General features: G+C 54.0%; 2 protein-coding genes and 1 long non-coding RNA gene across 8 annotated transcripts; 1 reads left to right on the top strand and 2 right to left on the bottom strand.

The window, feature by feature from the left end:
- Window positions 1-3,301: 3,301 nt before the first annotated feature.
- Window positions 3,302-16,542, bottom strand: PLIN5 (perilipin 5). Of its 4 annotated transcripts, none has more exons than XM_028838608.2 (8): window positions 16,406-16,542; window positions 15,230-15,391; window positions 12,589-12,784; window positions 10,305-10,387; window positions 9,625-9,805; window positions 6,769-6,968; window positions 6,095-6,208; window positions 3,302-4,887 (listed from the first exon to the last, which is right to left on the bottom strand). In XM_028838608.2, exons 1-8 carry the CDS (start codon window positions 16,487-16,489, stop codon window positions 4,336-4,338), a joined length of 1,572 nt encoding a protein of 523 aa, XP_028694441.2. In that variant the 5' UTR covers window positions 16,490-16,542; the 3' UTR covers window positions 3,302-4,335. The 4 variants fall into 4 exon arrangements, with proteins under 4 accessions (XP_028694441.2, XP_001082443.4, XP_077835597.1 ...); XM_001082443.5 differs by having other exon boundaries at window positions 15,308-15,391; window positions 16,406-16,541; XM_077979471.1 differs by having other exon boundaries at window positions 15,308-15,391; window positions 16,091-16,409.
- Window positions 16,543-18,269: 1,727 nt separating this feature from the next.
- Window positions 18,270-21,625, top strand: LOC144337010 (uncharacterized). Its single transcript, XR_013409601.1, has 2 exons — window positions 18,270-21,109; window positions 21,447-21,625. It is a non-coding gene; the product is annotated as an uncharacterized LOC144337010 (long non-coding RNA).
- Window positions 18,479-21,767, bottom strand: LRG1 (leucine rich alpha-2-glycoprotein 1). 3 transcript variants are annotated; one of them, XM_077979513.1, is made up of 3 exons: window positions 21,571-21,767; window positions 19,211-20,188; window positions 18,479-19,127 (listed from the first exon to the last, which is right to left on the bottom strand). In XM_077979513.1, the coding sequence occupies exons 1-3, from the start codon at window positions 21,708-21,710 to the stop codon at window positions 19,106-19,108; spliced, it is 1,140 nt and encodes a 379-aa protein (XP_077835639.1). In that variant the 5' UTR covers window positions 21,711-21,767; the 3' UTR covers window positions 18,479-19,105. The 3 variants fall into 3 exon arrangements, with proteins under 3 accessions (XP_077835639.1, XP_077835638.1, XP_001082565.4); XM_077979512.1 differs by having other exon boundaries at window positions 19,211-20,218; XM_001082565.5 differs by having other exon boundaries at window positions 19,101-20,218.
- Window positions 21,768-22,345: the final 578 nt, after the last annotated feature.

Consider the following 22,345-nt stretch of genomic DNA (forward strand, 5'->3'; position numbering starts at 1 on the left):
CTCCTCTGCCCAGCACCCTCCATGGCTCCCACCTTCCCCGGGGTAGGAGCCAGGGGTCAAAGCCCAAGTCCCCCCTCCCTACAGCCCGCTAGGCCCTGCATAACCTGCCTCATCCTCTCCCCACCTTCCCCTCTTCCTTCTCCTCACTCTGCTCCAGTAACACGGGCCTTTTCACTGTTCCCATAACACACCAGGACAGTGGAGTCCCTCAAAGACACACGTGACTGTGCCTGCTTAGCCCCCGACACCCTGCCTCAGGGCCTTCATGCAGGTTGTTGCTTTTGCCTCCAGCACCCTTTCTCACATCCCTCACCTCCTTCCAGATCTTTCCTCAAATATCACTTCCTCCAAGAGGCCTTCCTGGATCCCCTCTCCCTTTAAAAAATATATACCTCAGGCCAGGTGCCATGGCTCACTCTGTAATCCTAGCATTTAGGGAGACCCAGGCAGGAGGATTGGCTTGAGATCAGGAGTTTGAGACCAGCCTGGGTGACAGAGCGAGATCCACATCTCAAACGAAAAATAAATAAATAAAATAAATTTATATATATTTATGTATATTTAAATATATATATTTTTTCTTTTGAGACGGAGTCCCGCTCTGTCACCCAGGCTGGAGTGCAATGGCGCCATCTTGGCTCACTGCAAGCTCCACCTCCTGGATTCATGCCGTTCTCCTGCCCCAGCCTCCCGAGTAGCTGGGACTACAGGCTCCCGCCACCACACCCGGCTAATTTTTTGTATTTTTAGTAGAGACGGGGTTTCACTGTGCTAGGCAGGATGGTCTCGATCTCCTGACCTCGTGATCCACCCACCTTGGCCTCCCAAAGTGCTGGGATTATAGGCGTGAGCCACCGTACCCAGCCGCCCAAAAAATATTTTTAAATAAAAATTAAACAAATTAATGGGCCAGGCACGGTGGTTCATGCCTGTAATCCCAGCACTTTGGGAGGCCAAGGCCGGTGGATCACCTGAGGTCAGGAGTTTGAGACCAGCCTGACCAACATGGCGAAACCCTATCTCCACTAAAAATACAAAAGTCAGCTGTGTGTGGTGGCACACGCCTGTAGTCCCAGCTACTCAGGAGGCTGAGGCAGGAGAATCACTTGAACCCGGGAGGTGGAGGTTGCAGTGAGCTGAGATCGCGCCACTGCACTCCAGCCTGGGTGACAGAGACAGACTCTGTCTCAATAAATAAATAAATAAATAAATAAATAAATAAATAAATAAATCCCAGAGCTTAGCTCAACCCATTCTCTTTTCCTCACCTCTGCTCCAGTGAAACTGATTTCCCTACTGCTGTGCCTTTCCCTAAGCTGTTCCCTCTGCCAAAATGCTTATCCCTGTGTGTTGTTCTGATCATCCTCAACAGGCCTGGCCCTGCCAGGAGCCCCCAGCCTCATGTGGGAAAAGACAAGGCTGCCTGTCGTTATAAGTCAAGGTGGAAAGGGCAAGAAACCTTGAGAAGGTGACCTGTGGAGGACCGGAGGAGGGAGGTATCCAGCTGGGATAGAGCCCAGGAAGCCTTCCTGGAGGAGGCGGCATTGAGGCTGGGCCTTCAGGATGTATGAGATGTGTCCGAGGGACGGATAGGGGGTGGGAAGGGCATTCCAGGTGGCCACACAGCCTCAGCAAAGGCCCAGAGGTGGGAATGTGCCCACTTCCATGGGCGTAGAGCAAAGTATCCAGGTCAGGCTGGAGGAGGAAGCTGGAAGTTGAAGAGTTTGGTCTGTGGGCAGCGGGGACTTGTGGGAAGTTCCAGAACAGGATCAGGGAGGTGGATTTGGCTGGTGGAAGTGGTCGGAGATCCCAGAGCCGCCCTCTGGACCACGTCCCAGGGAAGTCAGGGGCCACCCTGACCTCACCATACCACGCTATGGTTTCCTAACACCCCACCCAGTCCCAGGGGAGTTGACGGAGCAGCCAGAAATGCGGTCAGAGGACAGGAGGGAACCCCCGAGACCAGCCCATGGCCCTTGCCCTGCCTCTGTCTTCCCATCCTGACCAGCGCAGCTGGAGAGATCACAGCAACACCAGCTCCTGCAGGACCAGAAGGAGGGAAGACAGCTGCCCCATCTGACTCCTTCCCCTTCTGTTCTGCTCCCTGCAATTTCCACGAAATTCACCTGGACCAAGATGCGAACAGCTTCCATGCGACCGAAGGGGCGATGCTCTTGTTTATTTTTAGAGACAGGGTCTCGCTCTGTTGCCCAGACTGGAGCGGAGTGGTTACCGATCAAAGCTCACTGCAGCTTCAACATCCTGAGTTCGAGGGATCCTGCTGCCTCAGCCTCCTGAGTAGCTGGGGCACAGGCTCGCACCATGCCTATTTTTTTTTTTTTTTTTTTTTTTTGAGACGGAGTCTCGCTCTGTCGCCGGGCTGGAGTGCAGTGGCCGGACCTCAGCTCACTGCAAGCTCCGCCTCCCGGGTTCCCGCCATTCTCCTGCCTCAGCCTCCCGAGTAGCTGGGACCACAGGCGCCCGCCACCTCGCCCGGCTAGTTTTTTGTATTTTTAGTAGAGACGGGGTTTCACCGTGTTAGCCAGGATGGTCTCGATCTCCTGACCTCGTGATCCGCCCGTCTCGGCCTCCCAAAATGCTGGGAATACAGGCTTGAGCCACCGCGCCCGGCCTACCATGCCTATTTTTAAAATTTTTTGTAGAGACAAGGTCTCGCTATATTGCCCAGGTTGGTGTCAAAACTCCTGGGCTCATACAATCCTCCCACCTCAGCCTCCCAAAGTGCTGGGATTACAGGTGTGAGCCATATGCCCGACTAATTTTTTTTTTTTTTTTTTTTTGAGACGGAGTCTCGCTCTGTCACCCAAGCTGGAGTGCAGTGACCGGATCTCAGCTCACTGCAAGCTCCGCCTCCTGGGTTTATGCCCTTCTCCTGCCTCAGCCTCCCGAGTAGCTGGGACTACAGGCGCCCGCCACCTCGCCCGGCTAGTTTTTTGTATTTTTTAGTAGAGACGGGGTTTCACCGTGTTAGCCAGGATGGTCTCGATCTCCTGACCTCATGATCCGCCCGTCTCAGCCTCCCAAAGTGCTGGGATTACAGGCTTGAGCCACTGCGCCCGGCTGCCCGACTAGTTTTAAGTTGCAATGCTTACCCCACGTGGGCTAGGCAGTAATGATGGATCCCAGACAGGATGACAGGCAGGTCAGAGAAGCACCATTCTTCCAGATCTTGAACCCTGGCTCTACACGGCCCCTCCCTCTCCGTCTCTGCGGTGACACACCTCCGTGGCTCCCAGCCCCCTGGGACTGAGACCCACCCTGGCTGGAACACACATGGGCCTTTCAACAACAAAAACGACCTTTATTCTGGGGGCAAATCTCAAACAGCAAAGCAAGCGGGTGTGGCAGGCTGAGCAGCACAGCCCACGGGCATCTTCAGGGAACCCACCAGTCCAGGATGTAAAAACTGAGGGAGGAGGACTCCCTTTTCCAAGTTCCAAATAGGGCAAAAGGTGTGTTTCCCTGGAAAGTATTTTTTAAAAAAATGAGATAAGGTCTTGCTTTGTCACCCAGGCAAGAGTGCAGGGGCCAGATCATGGCTGACTGTAGCCTCCAACTCCTGGGCTCAAGCAGTCCTCCCACCTTGGCCTCCCAAAGTGCTGTGATTACAGGCGTCAGCCACCACACCCCGTCAGGGCTCACTTTTCAAAGCCCCAAACAGCAGGCATTGGGCAAAATGTGTGTTTGTTTCTTGGGGAGGCTGTTATCATTATTTTTTAGATAGAGTCTTGCTCTGTCACCCAGGCTGGTGTACAGTGGCGCAATCTATGCGCACTGCAACCTCCCGCCTCTCGGGTTCAAGCAATTCTCCTGCCTCAGCTTCACAAGTAGCTGGGACTTACAGGTGCACACCACCACGCCTGGCTTTTTTTTTTTTTTTTTTTTTTTAAATAGAGATGGGGTTTCATCATGTTGGCCAGGATGGTCTCGAACTCCTGACCTCAGATGATCCACCCGCCTCGGCCTCCCAAAGTGCTGAGATTAGAGGCATCAGCCACTGTGCCCAGCCTCTTGGAGAGGTTTGGATTAGCTTCATGGAGCCAGGGAGCAGGACATAGGTGAAGAACCCAGCTCGTGGCTCAAGCTGGCCTGAATTGGGTTCGAGGTCCTGCTCCCCCTGGGCCTCTTTGTCCATGTGTGCAAGGAAAAAATGGGAGAGTCTAATACCAAAAACGTGGTCAGGGATCCTGAGTTGGGTCTGATTCTACAGAAGGGTCAAGGCCAAGACCTCGTGCTTACGTGTGGCCACCAGGGGGCAGCAGGGATCTGGGCATGCAGGTGGCCTTTCCTCCCAGCCTCCACTGGCCCATGTGGTCAGAAGTCCAGCTCGGGCATCAGGGTGTGCTTGACCGAGCAGCTGGGGGTTTCGGGTTCCTGCTCACAGATGTCCCCGGCGACACCCATCCCGTCCCCATCACCATTCCCATCCCTGTGCTGGGCCTCCCAGGCTCTCTGCTGGGCCGGCCAGTCCAGGTGCGCCCAGCGGGGGTCAGGGCCCCCGATGACCTCATCCACCTGGTCCGCCAGGTCAGGCAGGGGCTCGGGTCGCTCCACAAGGATGGGTGCAAAGGGTCCCACCAGCCAGGGCAGCGGCACGGCCTGCACCACCAGCTCCAGCAGCTCATCCACGCAGGCGTGTGCACGGGCCACGCTACCCCGGCCCTCGGCCAGCACGGCTGCTGGCACATCCCCGAAGCAGCGGGCATCAGCGAAGGCAGTCTGCAGGGCGTCCACGCTGCGCCGCACCTCAGCCACCTTCTCCTGGGCGCTGGGGGGCAGGCCCCGCACACTGGACTCCAGGGCCTCTACCGTGCCCTGCAGCTCCTGCGTCAGGCTGCGGGACAGCACCAGCGTCTCCAGCTCTGCCTGCAGGGGGCAGGGACCTCAGTTCCCCCTATGGACGCCCAGGACTGCTGTCCTGCCTCAGTTTCTCTGATGGACCTACAGTGGGGCTGTCAACCTGTCTCATAGACCTCATAGTCCTGTCCCCCATAGACACAGAATGTGACCCAGCCTTGCCTTGGTCTCCTTTATAAATACACAATGGGGCTGGGCGCGGTGGCTCACACCTGTAATGCCAGCACTTTGGGTGGCCGAGTCGGGCAGATCACCTGAGGTCAGGAGTTCAAGACTAGCCTGGTCAACATGGCAAAATCCCGTGTCTACCAAAAATACAAAAATTAGCCAAGTGTGGTGATGGGCGCCTGTAGTCCCAGCTACTCAGGAGGCTAAGACAGGAGAATCGCTTGAACCCGGGAGGCGGAGGTTGCAGTGAGCTGAGATCGCACCACTGCACTCCAGCCTGGGCGACAGAGTGAGACTCCATCTCAAATAAATAATAAATAAAAACAAAGTGGGCTGGGCACAGTGGCTCAAGCCTGTAATCCCAGCACTTCGGGAGGCTGAGACAGGCGGATCACGAGGTCAGGAGATCTAGACCATCCTGGCTAACCCAGTGAAACCCCGTCTCTACTAAAAAATACAAAAAACTAGCCGGGCGAGGTGGCGGGCGCCTGTAGTCCCAGCTACTCGGGAGGCTGAGGCAGGAGAATGGCGTGAACCCAGGAGGCGGAGCTTGCAGTGAGCTGAGATCCGGCCACTGCACTCCAGCCTGGGCGACAGAGCCAGACTCCGTCTCAAAAAATAAATAAATAAATAAAGTGGAAGGTGGAGACATGGTTTCTAGGCTATAGGATCAGGGAGAGAATGTGGAGGGCGGGAAAGAGAGAAGGAGCGGGAAGCCAGGGACAACTGCCTGCCTGGGCCAGCACCCCTTCTTCCCTCACCTCCCTGCATCTCAAAAATAAATAAATAATAAAACAATAAAACTCCATCTCAAAATACATACATAAGTAAAATAAACACACAGTGGGACTTAAACCTGCCTCAGTTTCCCCCCATGGACACCTCGACTAGCTGACTCAGCACTTGGTTTGAGATAGCTTGAGCTGGGTCCCCGACAGCACTGGGCTGATCTGCAATCCGTCACTCCCCGTCTTCCTCCACGGCCTGGCGGCAGACACCACCTCACCTGGCACTCCTGCGGTCTCACCTGGCGCCCTGAAAGTCTCACCTGGCTCCGGCGGCGGGTCTTCGGATTGCACTGGCCCCATTCCCCCCATAGTTCGTGCACCTTCCCGGGGCAGGCTGGGGTGGTGGGGGTCACCCCACACTGCATGTGGTCTATCTGCAAGGACAGAGACGGTGGTCTTCAGAGCTGAGGGATCTGGGGGTGGGGGTGGGGTCCAGGACCAATGATTTGGCCTCAGTAAGCATTTAGGAGACAGAGGCAGGTTGTGCAGGGCCCTGGGGAAGACTTGGGCTTGGACCCCAAGGCAGGTGGGAGCCATAGAGGGCTGTGGGCAGAGAAGAGACGGACCTGACTCAGGGGCTCACAGGTGCCCTCTGGTGGCTGCTGTGGGGAGGGACGCGCTGAGGATGGGAGGATTCTGATGAGGAGGGCACCAGAAGAGGAAGGTTCTCTTCTGACCTACCCTAACTCGCTCTAAATTCCAGCTCCTCCTTCCCCTCTTCCACAAAACCCCTCCCCGACTCCCCAGGCAGAGTCATGACACCCCTGGGCTCCTCCAGGCCCGGGTCCCCCAGCGCTGAATACACACAGCTGGAGACAGCTGCACCCAGCTCCGCCTCCCGCTTCGGGCTAGCCCGGGATCCGGTATTCAGTTGGCGCTCAATCCATACTGATTGGCCTGCATCCTGGAGCAGGGGTGGGCCGCGGGCTCTCACCAGCTCCAGCGTCTCCTGCAGCTGGGCCAGGGTGTCCTGGGCACGGTGTTTGCTCTGCCTCAGTTTCCCCAGAGAGTGCTCGTAGGCCAGGTGGCGAATCCGCGCCGACAGGGAGCCGAGGCGCACAAAGTAGCCCTGCTGTCTCCTCTGATCCTCCACCGAACCCACTTCCGGGCCCTCGGCCTCAGCCGCCAGTGCCGCTGGAGGACAGGATTCGGGGACAGCGCGGGGACAGCGCGGGGACAGCGCGGGGACAGCGCGGGGTCAGCACGGCCACCCCCTCTCCACCTCTGCTCTCCCACCTCTGGGTACAGAAGCCACAGGTTCCCACATTCACAGTTCCCCTCGACTGACATCAACTCATTTGGTCTTCCCCAAGCTGTAAGATGTAGGCGCTATGGTGGGTCCTGTTTTACACAGGAGGAAAACTGAGGCAAGGGAGAGGTGAGATCCTGCAAGATGCAAGAAGCATATCTGGATTGGAACCCAGGCACGTTGGCCCCAAACTGCCTAACCATTTTTTTTTTTTTTTTTTTTTGAGATGGAGTCTTGCTCTGTGCCCCAGGCTGGAGTGCAGTGACGTGATCTCGGCTCACTGCAAGCTCCGCCCTCCCTCCCCCCGCCCCCCGCCCCGGGTTCACGCCATTCTCCTGCCTCAGCCTCCCGAGTAGCTGGGACTACAGGCGCCCGCCACCTCGCCCGGCTAATTTTCTTGTATTTTTAGTAGAGACAGGGTTTCACCGTGTTAGCCAGGATGGTCTCGATCTCCTGACCTCGTGATCCGCCCGCCTCAGCCTCCCAAAGTTTTTTTTTTTTTTTTTTTTGAGATGGAGTCTTGCTCTGTCCCCCAGACTGGAGTGCAGTGGCGCTATCCCAACTCACTGCAACCTCCGCCTCCCAGGATCAAGCGATTCTCCTGCCTCAGCCTCCTAAGGAGCTGGGACCACAGGCGTGCACCTCCACACTTGATTAAGTTTTGTATTTTTAGTAGAGGTTTCACCTCTATTTTTAGTAGAGGTGAAACCTCTACTAAAGTTTTGTTTTTTTAGTAGGGTTTCACCATGTTGGCCAGGCTGGTCTAGAACTCCTGAGCTCAACTGATCCGCCTGCCTCGGACTCCCAAAGTGCTGGGTTAAGCAGCCTTTAAAACATATAGGTTGGGTGCAGCGGCATGCACCTGTAATCCCAGTACTTTGGGAGGCCGAGATAGGAGGACTGCTTGAGCCTAGGGAGGATTACTTTGAGACCAGCTCAGGCAATATAGCAAGACCCCATCTCTAGAAAAGAAATACAGAAATTAGCCAGGGCCGGGCACAGTGTGGCGTGTGCCTGTAGTCCCAGCTGCTTGAGAAGCTGAGGCAGGAGGATCACATGAGCCCAGGAATTCAAGGCTGCAGTGAGCTATGATCACACCACTGCCCTGTAGCCTAGGTAACAGAGCAAGACCCCATCTCAAAAAAGATTAAAATTTAAAAAAGAATGAAAAAAAAAAAAAATCCACACAAGACATGGTGAAAATAAAAAAGAATATATCGTAGTCCAGGCACAGTGGCTCACACCTATAATCTCAGCACTTTGGGAGGCCAAGGCAGGGGGATCACTTGAGCCCAGGAGTTGGAGACCAGCCTGGCCAACATAGCAAGACCCCATCTCTACAAAAAAAATTTTTTTAATCAGCCAGATGTGGTGGTATGCACCTCTATTCCCAGCTGTCCAGGAAGATGAGGCAGGAGAATCACTTGAACCCCGGAGGCAGAAGCTGCAGTGAGCCGAGATCACACCACTGCACTTCAGCCTGGGCGATAGAGCGAGACTCCATTTCAAAAAAAAAAAAAAAAAAAAGGTGATTGGGTGTGGTGGACTCACGCCTGTAATCCCAGCACTTTGGGAGGTCAAGGCAAGCGGATCACCTGAGGTCAGGAGTTTGGTCAACATGCGAAACTGCATCTCTACTAAATACACAAAAATAGCCGGGTGTAGTGGTGGACGCCTGTTATCCCAGTTAATCAGGAGGCCGAGGCCGGAGAATCGCTTGAACCCAGGAGGCAGAGGTTGTAGTGAGCTGAGATCACAATACTGCACTCCAGCCTGGGTGACAGAGTGAAATTTTGTCTCAAAAAAAAAAAAAAAAATTCAGGAGCACCTGGCACACAAGAAGTACCTAATCAATGCCTCACTGCGGTTTTTTTTTTTTTTTTTTTTTTTTTGGAGATGGAGTCTTGGTCTGTCACCCAGGCTGAAGTACAATGGTGCCATCTCGACTCACTGCAAGCTCCGCTTCCTAGGTTCAAGTGATTCTCCTGCCTCAGCCTCCCAAGTAACTGGGATTACAGGCACCCACCAACACACCCAGCTAATTTTTTGTATTTTTAGTAGAGATGTGGTTTCACTATGTTGGCCAGGCTGGTCTCGATCTCCTGACCTCGTGATCCGCCCGCCTTGGCCTCACAAAGTGCTGGGATTACAGGCGTGAGTCACCGTGCCTGGGAGTGTCTCTAGTTTTTCAAAACAAGCCAAGAATTGGGACATGTAATGCAAAATCTGGTTGTTAAATGCATGCAAAGAATGAAAATATTTAAAACACACTGCATGGGCATTTGGGGGTCCACCAGTTTGGGACCTCAAGTCTAAAAGGCCTATACGCCCTTAGGGTCTGGGTATTCTGACTCCTGGCAGGATGCAGGTTGGGAGACCATGGAAGTGACTGGGAGGGAGGACGGGCCTGGTTTCAAGTACTGTGTTTCCTGATCTGCTGTGTGACCTTGGGTGAGTCTCAGACCTCTCTGATCTGTATCACAGGGGGATGTGGACTGGGCAGGAGGACTCAGCGGTTAGGGATGAGGGTGTCGTCCTCACCGAGCTCTTCCTCCGTCATGGGCAGGAAGTGATCCACCAGCTCCTCTGATTTTTCCAGCACAACGTCCATGGCATGGCTCACAGAGCGCTTCAGCTCCACGCTCCAGCGCCGGCCACGCCGGGCCAGGTCCACCACACCCGTGACACTGCTGGCCACCGCGTCCTTGGCCGAGGTCACCACCTGGAAGGAAGGGCCCCCCCCTACTCCAGGCACCGCGGGACTCCAGCTCCATTTCTGCCACCCTAGTTCCCTGGGGCTGGGACTCAAAGATCCCTGGACTTCCTCCTGGCTCCGTGCCTCAGTTTCCCCTATAAAAGGGATGATGAAACCCTTCCCTCAGAGGGTGTTGAGGCAGTTACCCGCCCTTACTAGCAATACATATATATACACACACACATATATACACACATATACCTATATATACATATATACACATACATATATACATGTATAAATATATGTATATGTATACTATATGTACATGTATACTATATATACATGTATGTGTGTGTATATATGTGTGTGTGTGTGTGTGTGTATATATATATTGCAGTTATCTTAACCTGGCTGTTTTTTCTCGAGTTAACTAAAAGCCTGGCTGGCACCATCCCTGCCTCCCTCCCACCTCTGCTCTGGCCTGCCCCCACTGGAGGTCCCCGTGTCTAGTTATCTGGGGTACCGTTTCCGAAGGTTTCTGCAGAAAGGGAAGCTTCTCCTCCAGCTTGTCCAGGCCCCTGCAGGCGAAACTGTTCACGGAGGCCACTGAAGGGAGGGAGAGAGGCAAGGAGACTCGGGGAGATGCAGAGGGAGATAGGGACACAGTGAGAGTTGTAGAGGGAGGGAATGCTAGAGAGAGAAGCAGAGACAGAGAAGGAAGGAGACCAGGAGAGACAGGGAGAGACCACACAGATTGATGGAGACGAGACCCACACCAGGAGAGGCACAGGCTTCCTGAGACCTTACAGCAAGAAGCCACCAAGACGCTGGAGCAGATACCTGAGGCTCCTGGAGACAGACGCCAGCAGAGGGAGATGTGGAGAAGGCTTAGACCACAGGGGGACCTGGCTGCCTCCCTAGGTGAGACCGGGGGCCCTGAGGGTGTGGGTATGCCACTGGGTTGGGCACTGCCTCCTCTGTTCTCCTGCCTGGGCTCTGCCACCCACCCTATTCTCCCAGCACCAAGGTGACTTTGCAGCTGTGCCCAGCTCAGATGGCCCAGCGGACAGACTCAAGGGCACAGAATCTGGCTGAGAGGCAGGTGAGGAGGTGCTAGGCTGGGACCCTCAGGTGACCTTCTTCATGGGTCAGACTATAGGCCAAGGGTCCTACAGTCCCCCCCACCCCCTCACCCCGTCATCGGCTCAGGGGTCCTCAGAGATGTGAGAACTGCAGAGCGGAGGCTGCAGGGCTCAGGACAGGCAGAGGCAGGCATACAGGGGAAGGGGCCTGGAGAGACAAATGGACCCAAGGCACGTCAGGCCAACAAACGAGGGGGAACAGGGAGACAGATGGAATACGGACAGACAGGAGGGGCCCCACCAGTAAACAGGTAAGGGGAGAGGGCCGGAGATCAGATTTATTTATTTTTGAGACACAGTCTAGCTATGTCACCCAGGCTGGAGTGCAGTGGCACAATTTCGGCTTGCCACTGGACCCTGGGACCCGTCTCCCAGGTTCAAGCGATTCTCCTGCCTCAGCCTCCATTGGAGCTGGGATTACAGGCGCCCACCACCATGCCTGGCTAATTTTTGTATTTTTAGTAGAGATGGGGTTTCACCATGTTGGCCAGCCTGGTCTCGAACTCCTGACCTCAAGTGATCCGCCTGCCTCAAACTCCTAAAGTACTGGGATTACAGGCATGAGCCACCATGCCTGGCGGGGGATCAGATTTTATATATATACACACACATACATACATACACACACATACACACACACACATATATATATATATATATATATATATATTTTTTTTTTTTTTTTTTTTTTTTTTTTTTTTTTTTGAGATGGAGTCTCACTCTCTTGCCCAGGCTGGAGTGCAATGGTGCAGTCTTGGCTCACTGCAACCTCTGCCTCCCAGGTTCAAACAATTCTCCTGCCTCAGCCTCCTGAGTACCTGGGATTACAGGTGCCTGCCACCACACTCGGCTAAGTTTTATATTTTTAGTAGAGACGGGGTTTCACTATGTTGGCCAGGCTGGTCTCGAACTCCTGACCTCAAGTGATCCGCCTGCCTCAGACTCCTAAAGTACTGGGATTACAGGCATGAGCCACCATGCCTGGCAGGGGATCAGATTATATATATATATATATATATACACACACACACACACACACACACACATATATATATATATTTTTTTTTTTGAGATGGAGTCTCACTCTGTTGCCCAGGCTGGAGTGCAATGGTGCAGTCTTGGCTCACTGCAACCTCTGCCTCCCAGGTTCAAACAATTCTTCTGCCTCAGCCTCCTGAGGACCTGGGATTACAGGTGCCTGCCACCACACCTGGCTAAGTTTTGTATTTTTAGTAGAGATGGGGTTTCACTATGTTGGCCAGGCTGGTCTTGAACTCCTGACCTCGTGATCCGCCTACCTCAGCCTCACAAAGTGCTGGGATTACAGGCATGAGCCACCACACCCAGCCAGATTTAAAAAAAAAAATTTTTTTTTTTTGAGATACAGGATCTCACTATATTGCCTTGGCTGGTCTTGAATTCCTGGCCTCAAGTCAGGCCTCCTGCCTCGGCCTCCCAAAGCACTGGGATCATAGGCATGAACCGCCATGCCCAGCTGGTGATCACATTAAAGAGGGACTTAAGTGCAGAGATTGAGGAGAGGCGGCATGGCAGTGGGACAGGTGGCTAGGCTGAAGATGACTCCCAGGAATGTCATGCAGATAGACCAAGGAGGATGGGACGGGGACAAGCCACAGTTCTGGGAAAACAAGCTGGGGCACTCACGCTGGGGCTGCAGGTGCTCGAGCAGCGGCTGGGCGTGGTCCAGGGCACGGGTGGTCAGGCCGCACACGCAGTTCTCAGCCAGGCGGCAGGCAGAGCCCAGCAGCGGGTGCCTGTCCTTGGCTGCGCTGTAAGCATCGCAGACCGCGGTGCACGTGGCCCTGACCAGGGGCAGAGCCACCACACGCTGCACCACATTCTGTGGGAAAGGCTGGCATCAGGGGGGCCCTGGGGGAAGTGGGGCCCCAGCCATACCTCAACCTACTTCCCCTCTCTAGGCCAGGACAAGGGATGGGAGAGTGGAAGGATAGAGTACTGAACACCCCACCATGTAGAGGCAGTGAAGATACATGTGGATGTGAGAATGTCATGGTTCCTTAACTCACAGGCTCCTCTTCCCATGGTGTACACAGAACATTACAATTTTGTTTTCTTTTGTTGAGATGGGGTTTCACTCTTGTCACCCAGGCTGGAGCACAGTGGCACCATCTCAGCTCACTGCAACCTCCTCCTCCTGGATTCAAATGATTCTCCTGCCTCAGCCTCCCAAGTAGCTGGGATTACAGGCGCCCGCCACCACACCTGGCAATTGTTATTGTTATTATTGTTATTTAAGACAGAGTTTTGCTCTTATTGCCCAGGCTGGAGTGCAATGGTGTGATCTCAGCTCAGTGCAACCTTCGCCTCCTGGGTTCAAGCGATTCTCCTGCCTCAGCCTCCCGAAGAGCTGGGATTACAGGGATGCACCACCATATCTGGCTTTTTTTTTTTTATTTTTTTTATTTTTAGTAGAGATGGGGTTTCTCCACGTTGGTCAGGCTGGTCTCAAACTCCCAACCTCAGGTGATCCACCCACCTCGGCCTCCCAAAGTGCTGGGATTACAGGTGTGAGCCACCGCGCCCAGCCAATTTTTTTTTTTTTTTTTAAGTAGAAACAGGGTTTCACTATGTTGGCCAGGCTGGTCTCGAACTCCTGACCTCAGGTGATCCACCCAACTCAGCCTCCCAAAGTGCTGGGATTACAGGCTTGAGCCACGGCGCCTGGTCACAATTTTTTTGTTTTCAATAGAGACAAGGTCCTGCTCTGTTGCCCAGGCTGGAGGGCAATGATTCAAGCATGGCTCCCTGCAGGCTCAGCCTCCCAGGCTCAAGTAATCCTCCCACCTCAGTCTCCAAGTACCTGTGATTTACAGGTGCACACCACTGTGCCCAGCTAATTTTATTTTTTTTTATTTATTTTTTTTTTTTTGAGACGGAGTCTTACTCTGTCGCCCAGGCTGGAGTGCAGTGGCCGGATCTCAGCTCACTGCAAGCTCCGCCTCCCGGGTTTACGCCATTCTCCTGCCTCAGCCTCCCGAGTAGCTGGGACTACAGGCGCCCACCACCTCGCCCGGCTAGTTTTTTGTATTTTTTAGTAGAGACGGGGTTTCACTGTGTTAGCCAGGATGGTCTCGATCTCCTGACCTCGTGATCCGCCCGTCTCGGCCTCCCAAAGTGCTGGGATTACAGGCTTGAGCCACCGCGCCCGGCCAATTTTATTTTATTTTATAGAGATGGGGTCTTGCTGTGTTACCCATGCTGGTCTTGAACTCCTGGCTCAAGTGATCCTCCCGCTTCAGTCTCCTAATATGCTGGGATTATAGGCGTGAACCACTGCACCTGGCCAAATACTATATTTTTTGATCTGCATTTGGTTGGAAAAGGTCTGCATACTTCTGTCTCCTGGGTTCAAGAGATTCTTCTGCCTCAGCCTCCCAATTAGCTGGGATTACAGGCAGCCACCACCCCACCTTTTTTTTTTTTTTTTTTTTTTTTTTTTTTTTGAGATGGAGTCTCGTTCTTGTTACCCAGGCTGGAGTGCAGTGGCGTGATCTCGGCTCACTGCAACCCCCGTCTCCAGGGTTCAAGCGATTCTCCTGCCTCAGGCTCCTGAGTAGCTGGGAATACAGTAGGTGGCACCTGCCACCATGCCCGGCTAATTCTCGTACTTTTAGTACAGACAGGGTTTCACCATGTTGGCCAGGCTGGTCTCAAACTCCTGACCTCAGGTGATCTGCCCGTTTGGCCTCTCAAAGCGCTGGGATTACAGGCGTGAGCCACCGTGCCCAGCCTGACCTGTGCAGTTCAAACCCGTGTTGTTAAAGGGTCGACTGTGATCTGTCTGCTCGAGGGAGGAGATGTTAGAGTTTGGGGGTTCAGAGCACCGCCCCTGGAGCACAATGGCCTCTGTTCACTTCTGGTTCAACTGCCTCCAAGCTGTGTGAACTTGGGCAAGGAACTGAACCATTCGGTGCCTTGGTTTCCCCATCCACGAAATGCATTACTAGGGTTGTGATGGGGTATTCAAGGAGCCAATATACATGGAACTCTTGCAACCGATACAGTGATTGCTGCTCTTACTATTGTTGTTATTGAGGGCGCCATGATGGTGGACGTGGAGACAAAAGGATACAGGTGGAGACCCAGGGATCAGAGGAGAGGGAAAGGGTTGGGTAGGGGCCACAAAAGCCAGCTGGGTGTCTTTGAGACACTCCCCTCCCAGGGCCTCATTAAGCCCCCACTAGGAAATAGACCGTCTCCTCCATGGACCAAAATATTTTATGAGTCAGGTTTTCCCAGCAAGGAGAGGAGTGGGGCGGGATACCTGGCCTGAAACGCTCCTAGAAGGGACTGTCCCACACAATTCCTTGTGTCCCCGCTCCATGGGAGGCGCAGCCCTCACCTGCTGGGTCTGGGAATCTGAGCCGCTGGGTCTGGGGATGTGAGCCGCCTCCTCTTCGGACATCGTGCTGCAAATAGGGTCACCCTGCAGGGCAGGATTGAGTAAGGGGGGGCACCTGCCCAGGCGTCAGATCCTGTCAAATAAACCTCTTGGGGCCTCAGTTTATTCATCTGAATAATGGGGCATTCTGCGGGGTTCAGACAATGCATGTCCAGAGCTCTGTACACAGAAGGTGTCTAATAATGAGCCTCTGGCAAGGTGGGGTTGCTGGAGTGACTTGAAGCATGGTCTCTGAGGTGAGAGAGACCTGGGTTCAAATGCTACCATTAATTGCGGTGTTATTTTTATTTATTTATTTATTATTTTTTAAAGACAGAATCTCTCTCTTGCCCAGGCTGGAGAGCAGTGGCGCCATCTCAGCTCACTGCAATCTCCGCCTCAGCCTCCCAGTTAGCTGGGATTACCCACGTGCCACCATGCTCGGTTAATTTTTTAATTTTTAGTAGAAACGGGGTTTCACCGTGTTGCCCAGGCACGTCTCAAACTCCTGGGCTCAAGTGATCCGTCCGCCTCAGCCTCCCAAAGTGCTGGGATTACAGGCATGAGACACTGCACCTGGCCTGCTGTGTGATTTTTGGCAAGCGCCTTCACCTCTCTGGGCTGTTTCCTGTTTTGTTAGATGGGGGAGGTCCCTGCTACCCCTGCAGCCCCTGCCTGGGCCCAGAACTGCCCAAGCACCCCGGACGGCTGGAGGTGATAGCTACTGAGTCCTAGTCCACTCACAGCTCATTTGAGAGGAAGGGCAACTGAGGCACGCAACAGGTCCACACTGGTCCCAAGGTCACGCAGCCAGCTAGAGTTAGAGGGGGGAGTTCGACTTGCCGCCTGCGATCCCTCCGGTTGCACCCCACGTCCTCTGAGGACTGGTCCTCGCCCAACTGGGTCCTGAGCTGGTGCCAACTGGGCCAAGGGTCCCAGCCACCTGCTCTGGCCCGTCGTACCCGTCCCACGCCGCCAGACCTTCGCCCAACCACCCTAACTGGAGCTCCTCTCCTGAGCCCGGGGGACGCCCCTGGACGCCGCCCTCAGGGCACTCACCTGTGCGCGAGCGGCTTCAGACCCCAGGTGTCTCCGCTGACCCCACGCTGAAGTCTCCACCCCCTGCTCACCGGCCCCGCCCATCTTATATCGGCTTGCGGAGTGGGGGGCCTCCGGAACTGACCAATGGGGAGAGGCCGTGCGGGGGCGTGCCCAGGGGGTGTGGCTCCAGGCTTCCCTCGCCCTCTCCTTGGGCTAGCCCCGTGCTCTGCGGTTGCCATAGCAATCTGGGAACGCTGGATGCAAAAGAGTGATCTATTATACTTTATTATACCAAGTTTGTCCACCTGTCACCCTCACTGCTGTTGCCATGGAGATGGTCCATGCGATCACAGCCCCCATGGCCCTGCTGAGTGACCTTGGCCAAGTCGCTGATGACTTTTCTTATCATTAATTATTATTATTTATCGATTTTTGAGACTGGGTCTTGCTCGGTTGCCCAGGGCTAGAGTGCAGTGGTGTGATCACAGCTCACTGCAGCCTTGCCTTCCCAGGCTCAGGTCATCCTCCCGCCTCAGCCTCCTGAGTAGCTGGGACCACAGGCACACACCACCACACCCAGCTAACTTTTTTTTTTTACTTTTTGTAGAGATGAGAGCTCCCTGTGTTGAGCAGGTTGGTCTTGAACCCCTAAGGCCCAAGTGATCCTTCCACCTCAGCCTTCCGAATTGCTGGGATTACAGGTGTGAGCCATTGCCCCCAGCTTCTTTTTATTTCTTAATCTGCTCCTTAACTAACCAGAAGCCAGGCCTGCCCTTTCCCTAGGATCCCCATTGTACAGCTGAGCAAGCTGAGGCTCAGATATGGTAAATCACTTGCCCTGCGTACCATAGCAGGTGAATATCCTATTCCTTTTTATTTATTTATTTATTTTTTGAGACAGCATCTGACTCTGTCACCCAGGCTGGAGTGCAGTGGTGCAATCTCGGCTCACTGCAACCTCCACCCCCTGGGTTCAAGTGATTCTCCTGCCTCAGCCTCCCGAGTAGCTGGGATTACAGGCGCCTGCCACCATACCTAGCTAATTTTTGTATTTTTAGTAGACATGGGGTTTCGCCATATGGGTCAGGCTGGTCTTGAACTCCTGACTTCATGATTCACCCGTCTTGGCCTCCCAAAGTGCTAGGATTACAGGCATGAGTCACCACGCCCGGCCAGGGATCCTATTCAAACCTAGCCCTGCTGGACCCCAGAACCCTGCCTGTTCATTGCCGTGCCTGGAATGACCACAGATGTAGGCATGGTCTATTTATTTATGTACTTATTTAGAGACACAGTTTCACTCTGTCACCCAGACTGGAGTGCAGTGGCACGATCTTGGCTCACTGTAACCTCCACCTCCCAGGTTCGAGCGATTCTCGTGCCTGACCCTCCCGAGTAGCTGGTATGACAGGCACATGCCATTATGCCTGGCTAAATTTTTGTATTTTGTATTTTAGTAGAGACGGGGTTTTGCCATGTTGGCCAGGCTGGTATCGAACTCCTGACCTTGGGTGATCTGCCTGCCTCAGCCTCTCAAAGTGCTGTAATCCCAAAGGGATTACATGTGTGAGCCATGGCACCAGGGTGTACGTCCATTTTTTAGGGAGCTGCGAAAACTGGACATATCCCCAATCCCCAGGGTCTCCCAAATCTGACTATAGCCCCCACATGGTCAATGCCATATAAGCAGGTGGGCCTGGGACCCCGCCCATCCCTTCAGCCCCATCCCGCCCCTGCAACCTTGCACGGAGCAGGTGCCCCCTTAGATGATCTCAGGCCGGCATGACAAATTGTTTGGAGACCTGGGCAATCTGGTTTAACTTAAACCTTCTCCTAGGACACAAGCCCTGGCAGAAATCCACTGGTAAAATGACACCCGGGCAACGGTCAAGGTTTTATTTCCAGTTAGGTCCCAGGATGGGGGAAGGGAGAGGAAAAGTCACAGGTCTTTGATCCCAACTGTCACCCCCTAGGGAGACCGCCTCCCACACCCCAGGGCCTGGGCCATGCCTCTTTTCCTCCTGCACCCTGGAGTCCTAGGAAGTTGATTTGAGAAGATGCTAGGAACACAACAAAAGCCAATTCATCCTATCCAGTTTTCAAGAGTTATTTATTAAACCCCTTGGGTCTGACCCCAAGCTAAGTGGGACTCAGCACCAGACCCTGCACTCAGAGAGCCCCCTGACTTGGGGAAGACAGAGTCAGAGAAAGGCAGGCCCAGTGTGGCCAGGGCTCAGCCGGAGGGAAGGACAAGGGGGCTGGGAGAACCCAGAGATCAAGAGATCTGGGAAACGGGGAACGGCATTCCAGAGAGAGGGCACATCTTGGGCACGGGTCAGGAAAGTCCATCGTGTGTTTTAGAAGCATGCGTGGGTGAAACGGGGTCCCAGCCATAATGGACAGCCCTGAGTCTCACCTGTAAAAGGCAGGATTATTTGTTTTTTATTTTTATTTTTTATTTTTGAGACGGAATCTCGCTCTGTTGCCCAGGCTTGAGTGCAGTGGCGCAATCTCTGCTCGCTGCAAGCTCCGCCTCCCCGGTTCACGCCATTCTCCTGCCTCAGCCTCCCGAGTAGCTGAGACTACAGGTGCCCGCCACCACATCTGGCTAATTTTTTTTGTATTTTTAGTAGAGATGGGGTTTCACCGTGTTAGCCAGGATGGTCTCAATCTCTTGACCTCGTGATCCGCCCGCCTTGGCCTCCCGAAGTGCTGGGATTACAGGCGTGAGCCACCGCACCTGGCCAAAGGCAGGATTATTTGCTAAGTAGGTTGCAGTGTTCTACCAGACCCCCCACCCTCAACCCCAGCCCCAGGTCTCACTGGGACTCGGCCACTGCCAGGAGCATCTGGCCCTTCATGGCTTCAGGCCCAGCACAGCGCGTGTCATTCTGGGAAAACATCTTGTCTTTTTGGGCCTGAAGCCAACGATAGAGGTCGCTCAGGTTCTGGTCACAGATCCAGGGGTTGTTGGAGATGTCAAAGCCATCCCGCATGTCCCGGTTTGGCTGCCCTAGGGATGTCCAGAGCCCCTCGGGCACACTGGCCAGCGAGTTATTGGAGAGGTCCAGCATGTCCAGCTGCCGCAGGCCCTGGAAGGCACCGGCTGCCACCCTGGCCAGCTTGTTGCCGTTCAGGAAAAGGTAGCGCAGGTCTGGCTGCGGCACGAGGAGATCCTTTCCCAGTTCTTGCAATTTGTTGCCTTCTAGATGTAGCCGTTCTAACTGCAGCGGACCCTGCAGAAGGTCAGGGGGCAAGGTCTCCAACTGGTTCTCCGCAAGGTCAAGGGTGCGCAGGAGGGTGAAGTTGGCCAGCAGCCCAGGGGGCAGTTTCCGGAGGCAGTTCCCAGACAGGTCCAGATGCCTCAGGGCTTTCAGACCGTGCAGCCACGAGGCCTCCAGGACCTCCAGCTGGTTTTCTTTCAACACCAGGGTGTCCAGGGTGGCTGAGGCCTGGAAGAGGCCTGGGGGCAGCCCGGTCAGGGAGTTTCGAGTTAGATCCAGCACCCTCAGCTGCGGCACTGGCCGCAGGAACTCGGGTGAGAGGCTTTCCAGCCTGTTGCTGGAGAGGTGCAATTCTTGGAGCTTAGAGGCGCCCTGGAGGAGGGTGGCTGGCAGGAGGGTCAGGTTGAAGAACTCCACGGCCAGGTGCACAGTGTCGGCTGGCAGGTAGCTGGGGATTTTGGCAGGTGGTTGGCAGGAGATGGAGCTGCCATGGTCTGAGCGGAACACCTGGCAGTCTTTGGGGCTCAGGGTGACCCCGCAGGCTGAGGCCGCCAATAGCAGCAGCAGGAACAGGGTTCTAGAAAGATGGGGTTGAAAGCCCCCTGGGCTGCAGGCGGTAACAGAAGATGCTTACTAACCCACAGTGAAAATACACTCAGCTAGGTGAAAATACACCCCCAAATTTGCCCACTTCTTCCCATCTCTGCGGCTACCAGCCTGGACTATGCTGCCTCATCTCTTACCTGGACTAGGGCAGTTGCTTCCTTCTCCTCTCCCAGCTTCTACCCTCACCCCCCACAGCTGCCAGAAGTGGCGCCTGTTGCAGGGAGAATTACAATTCTAGGAAAGTTGAGTTTCTGGGTGTAACTCCCACATAATATGAATACACTTCCCCATCACCAGCCTAGCCCCCATGAGCTGCTAATTATTCACAGTCCAACTTGCTAGTTTCTTCTGATCTGGCTTGTTTTCTGGGTCAGTCCTTGTCTCCCTGGCTCTGTGTTTTGATGTGAACTCCTATTCATCCTGCAAAGCCCCAGCTCCAATGCCCTCTTTTCCATGAAGACTTCTCTGCTCTGGGATCCTGGTCTTTCTGTCCAGCCTTGACCAGTTGGGTGCTTGGAGGAAGACAGATGTTCAGGTTCACGTTTTTGAGACAGGGTCTTGCTCGGTTGCCCAGGCTGGAGGGCATTGGTATGATCATACCTCACTGCAGCCTCTGAACATGAAAAGTGTATCCTGCTTTGGCCCGGTCTGAGGGTGGGCATTTGGCCTTGGGAAGGGGTGGTTTACATTTAGCACCCTTGGAAGCCTGGGGCTTCCCCTCCGTCTCCAGGGCTTCCCTGGCCCAGCAGCCATCAGACATGATCTAGACAGCCTTGGTCACTGTGGCCCCAGACCTCTAACAAAAAGCCTCCCCTGGCTCCATCCTGCCCATGCCCACCTGGGCTTCTGCAGGTGTGTGTGTGTGTGTGTGTGTGTGTGTGTGTGTGTCTGTGTGTGTGTGTCAGTCTTTTTTTTTTTTTTTTTTTTTTTTTTGAGACGGAGTCTCGCTCTGTCGCCCAGGCTGGAGTGCAGTGGCCGGATCTCAGCTCACTGCAAGCTCCGCCTCCTGGGTTCACGCCATTCTCCTGCCTCAGCCTCCCGAGTAGCTGGGACTACAGGCACCCGCCACCTCGCCCGGCTAGTTTTTTGTATTTTTTTTTTAGTAGAGACGGAGTTTCACTGGGTTAGCCAGGATGGTCTCGATCTCCTGACCTCATGATCCGCCCGTCTCGGCCTCCCAAAGTGCTGGGATTACAGGCTTGAGCCACCGCGCCCGGCTTGTGTGTCAGTCTTTCTGTCATAGTTAAGGTTGATCTGTCCCAGGCTCCAGGTCTGTATCTGCTCCCTGTGACTTCAGTGGGTCAGCTGGAATGTGGGTCAGACCTGCCTAGGACAGGTAGTGTGGGGACCTACCTTTCGGGTCGCTGTCGGCTCCAAGAGGCCATGGTAGCTCTTCTCTTTTGCTTCTGGGTTGTCCTGGCCTGGGGAGGTGGCCTTATACCTGCCTGGACTGGGGGCTGGGGAACCAACCCCGGGAAAGTCCCCACCCCCATCAGTTCCTGACAGGGGCTGAGGCTAAGCCAGGCGGGAAAAGGGGAGGGGTCAGGATTACAAAATTGCTTCCTGGAAATTGTTTCCTGTTCAACCTCTTTTTGACCCTGCTTCTAAAACCCAGGTTTTTCTTTCCTTGTTTCCTGATTTTTGGGGGACATCCAAGAGTCTCTCTAGTTGCATCCTCACTTCCCCCAACCCAGAGTTCAAGGATCAAGGTTTGCAAGGCACCATTCCTGGAGATAGCGACAGCTCTTAGCAAGAGGAGTTATTTACCATAAACTTGAGCAACCAGAAAGCTCACTGAAAAGAACAAAAAAATTCTTGTCTTGACTTCGTGGTATGTTGATATTGCTTTTTTTAAATGAAGTCATTTAAAAAAAACAATTCAATAGTGAGTAAAGCCAAAAGTCTCTATGGTTCTTGGACAGTGGCTTGGGAGGAACCAAACCTGGTTCTGAATTCCAGCTCTGTCATAAACAGCTTTGCTCTGTAACCTTTGGCAAGTGACTTAACTGTTCTTGGCCTCAGTTTCCCCATCTATGAAGCTGAACTCAGATCTCTGAGGGCTCTTTCTGCCCCTTTTTCTCTTCATCTGAATCTGACATCCATGCTATTGTTTCCATTCCTCCTCATT

Source organism: Macaca mulatta, chromosome 19 (assembly GCF_049350105.2).
Source record: "Macaca mulatta isolate MMU2019108-1 chromosome 19, T2T-MMU8v2.0, whole genome shotgun sequence".
Taxonomy (NCBI): domain Eukaryota; kingdom Metazoa; phylum Chordata; class Mammalia; order Primates; family Cercopithecidae; genus Macaca; species Macaca mulatta.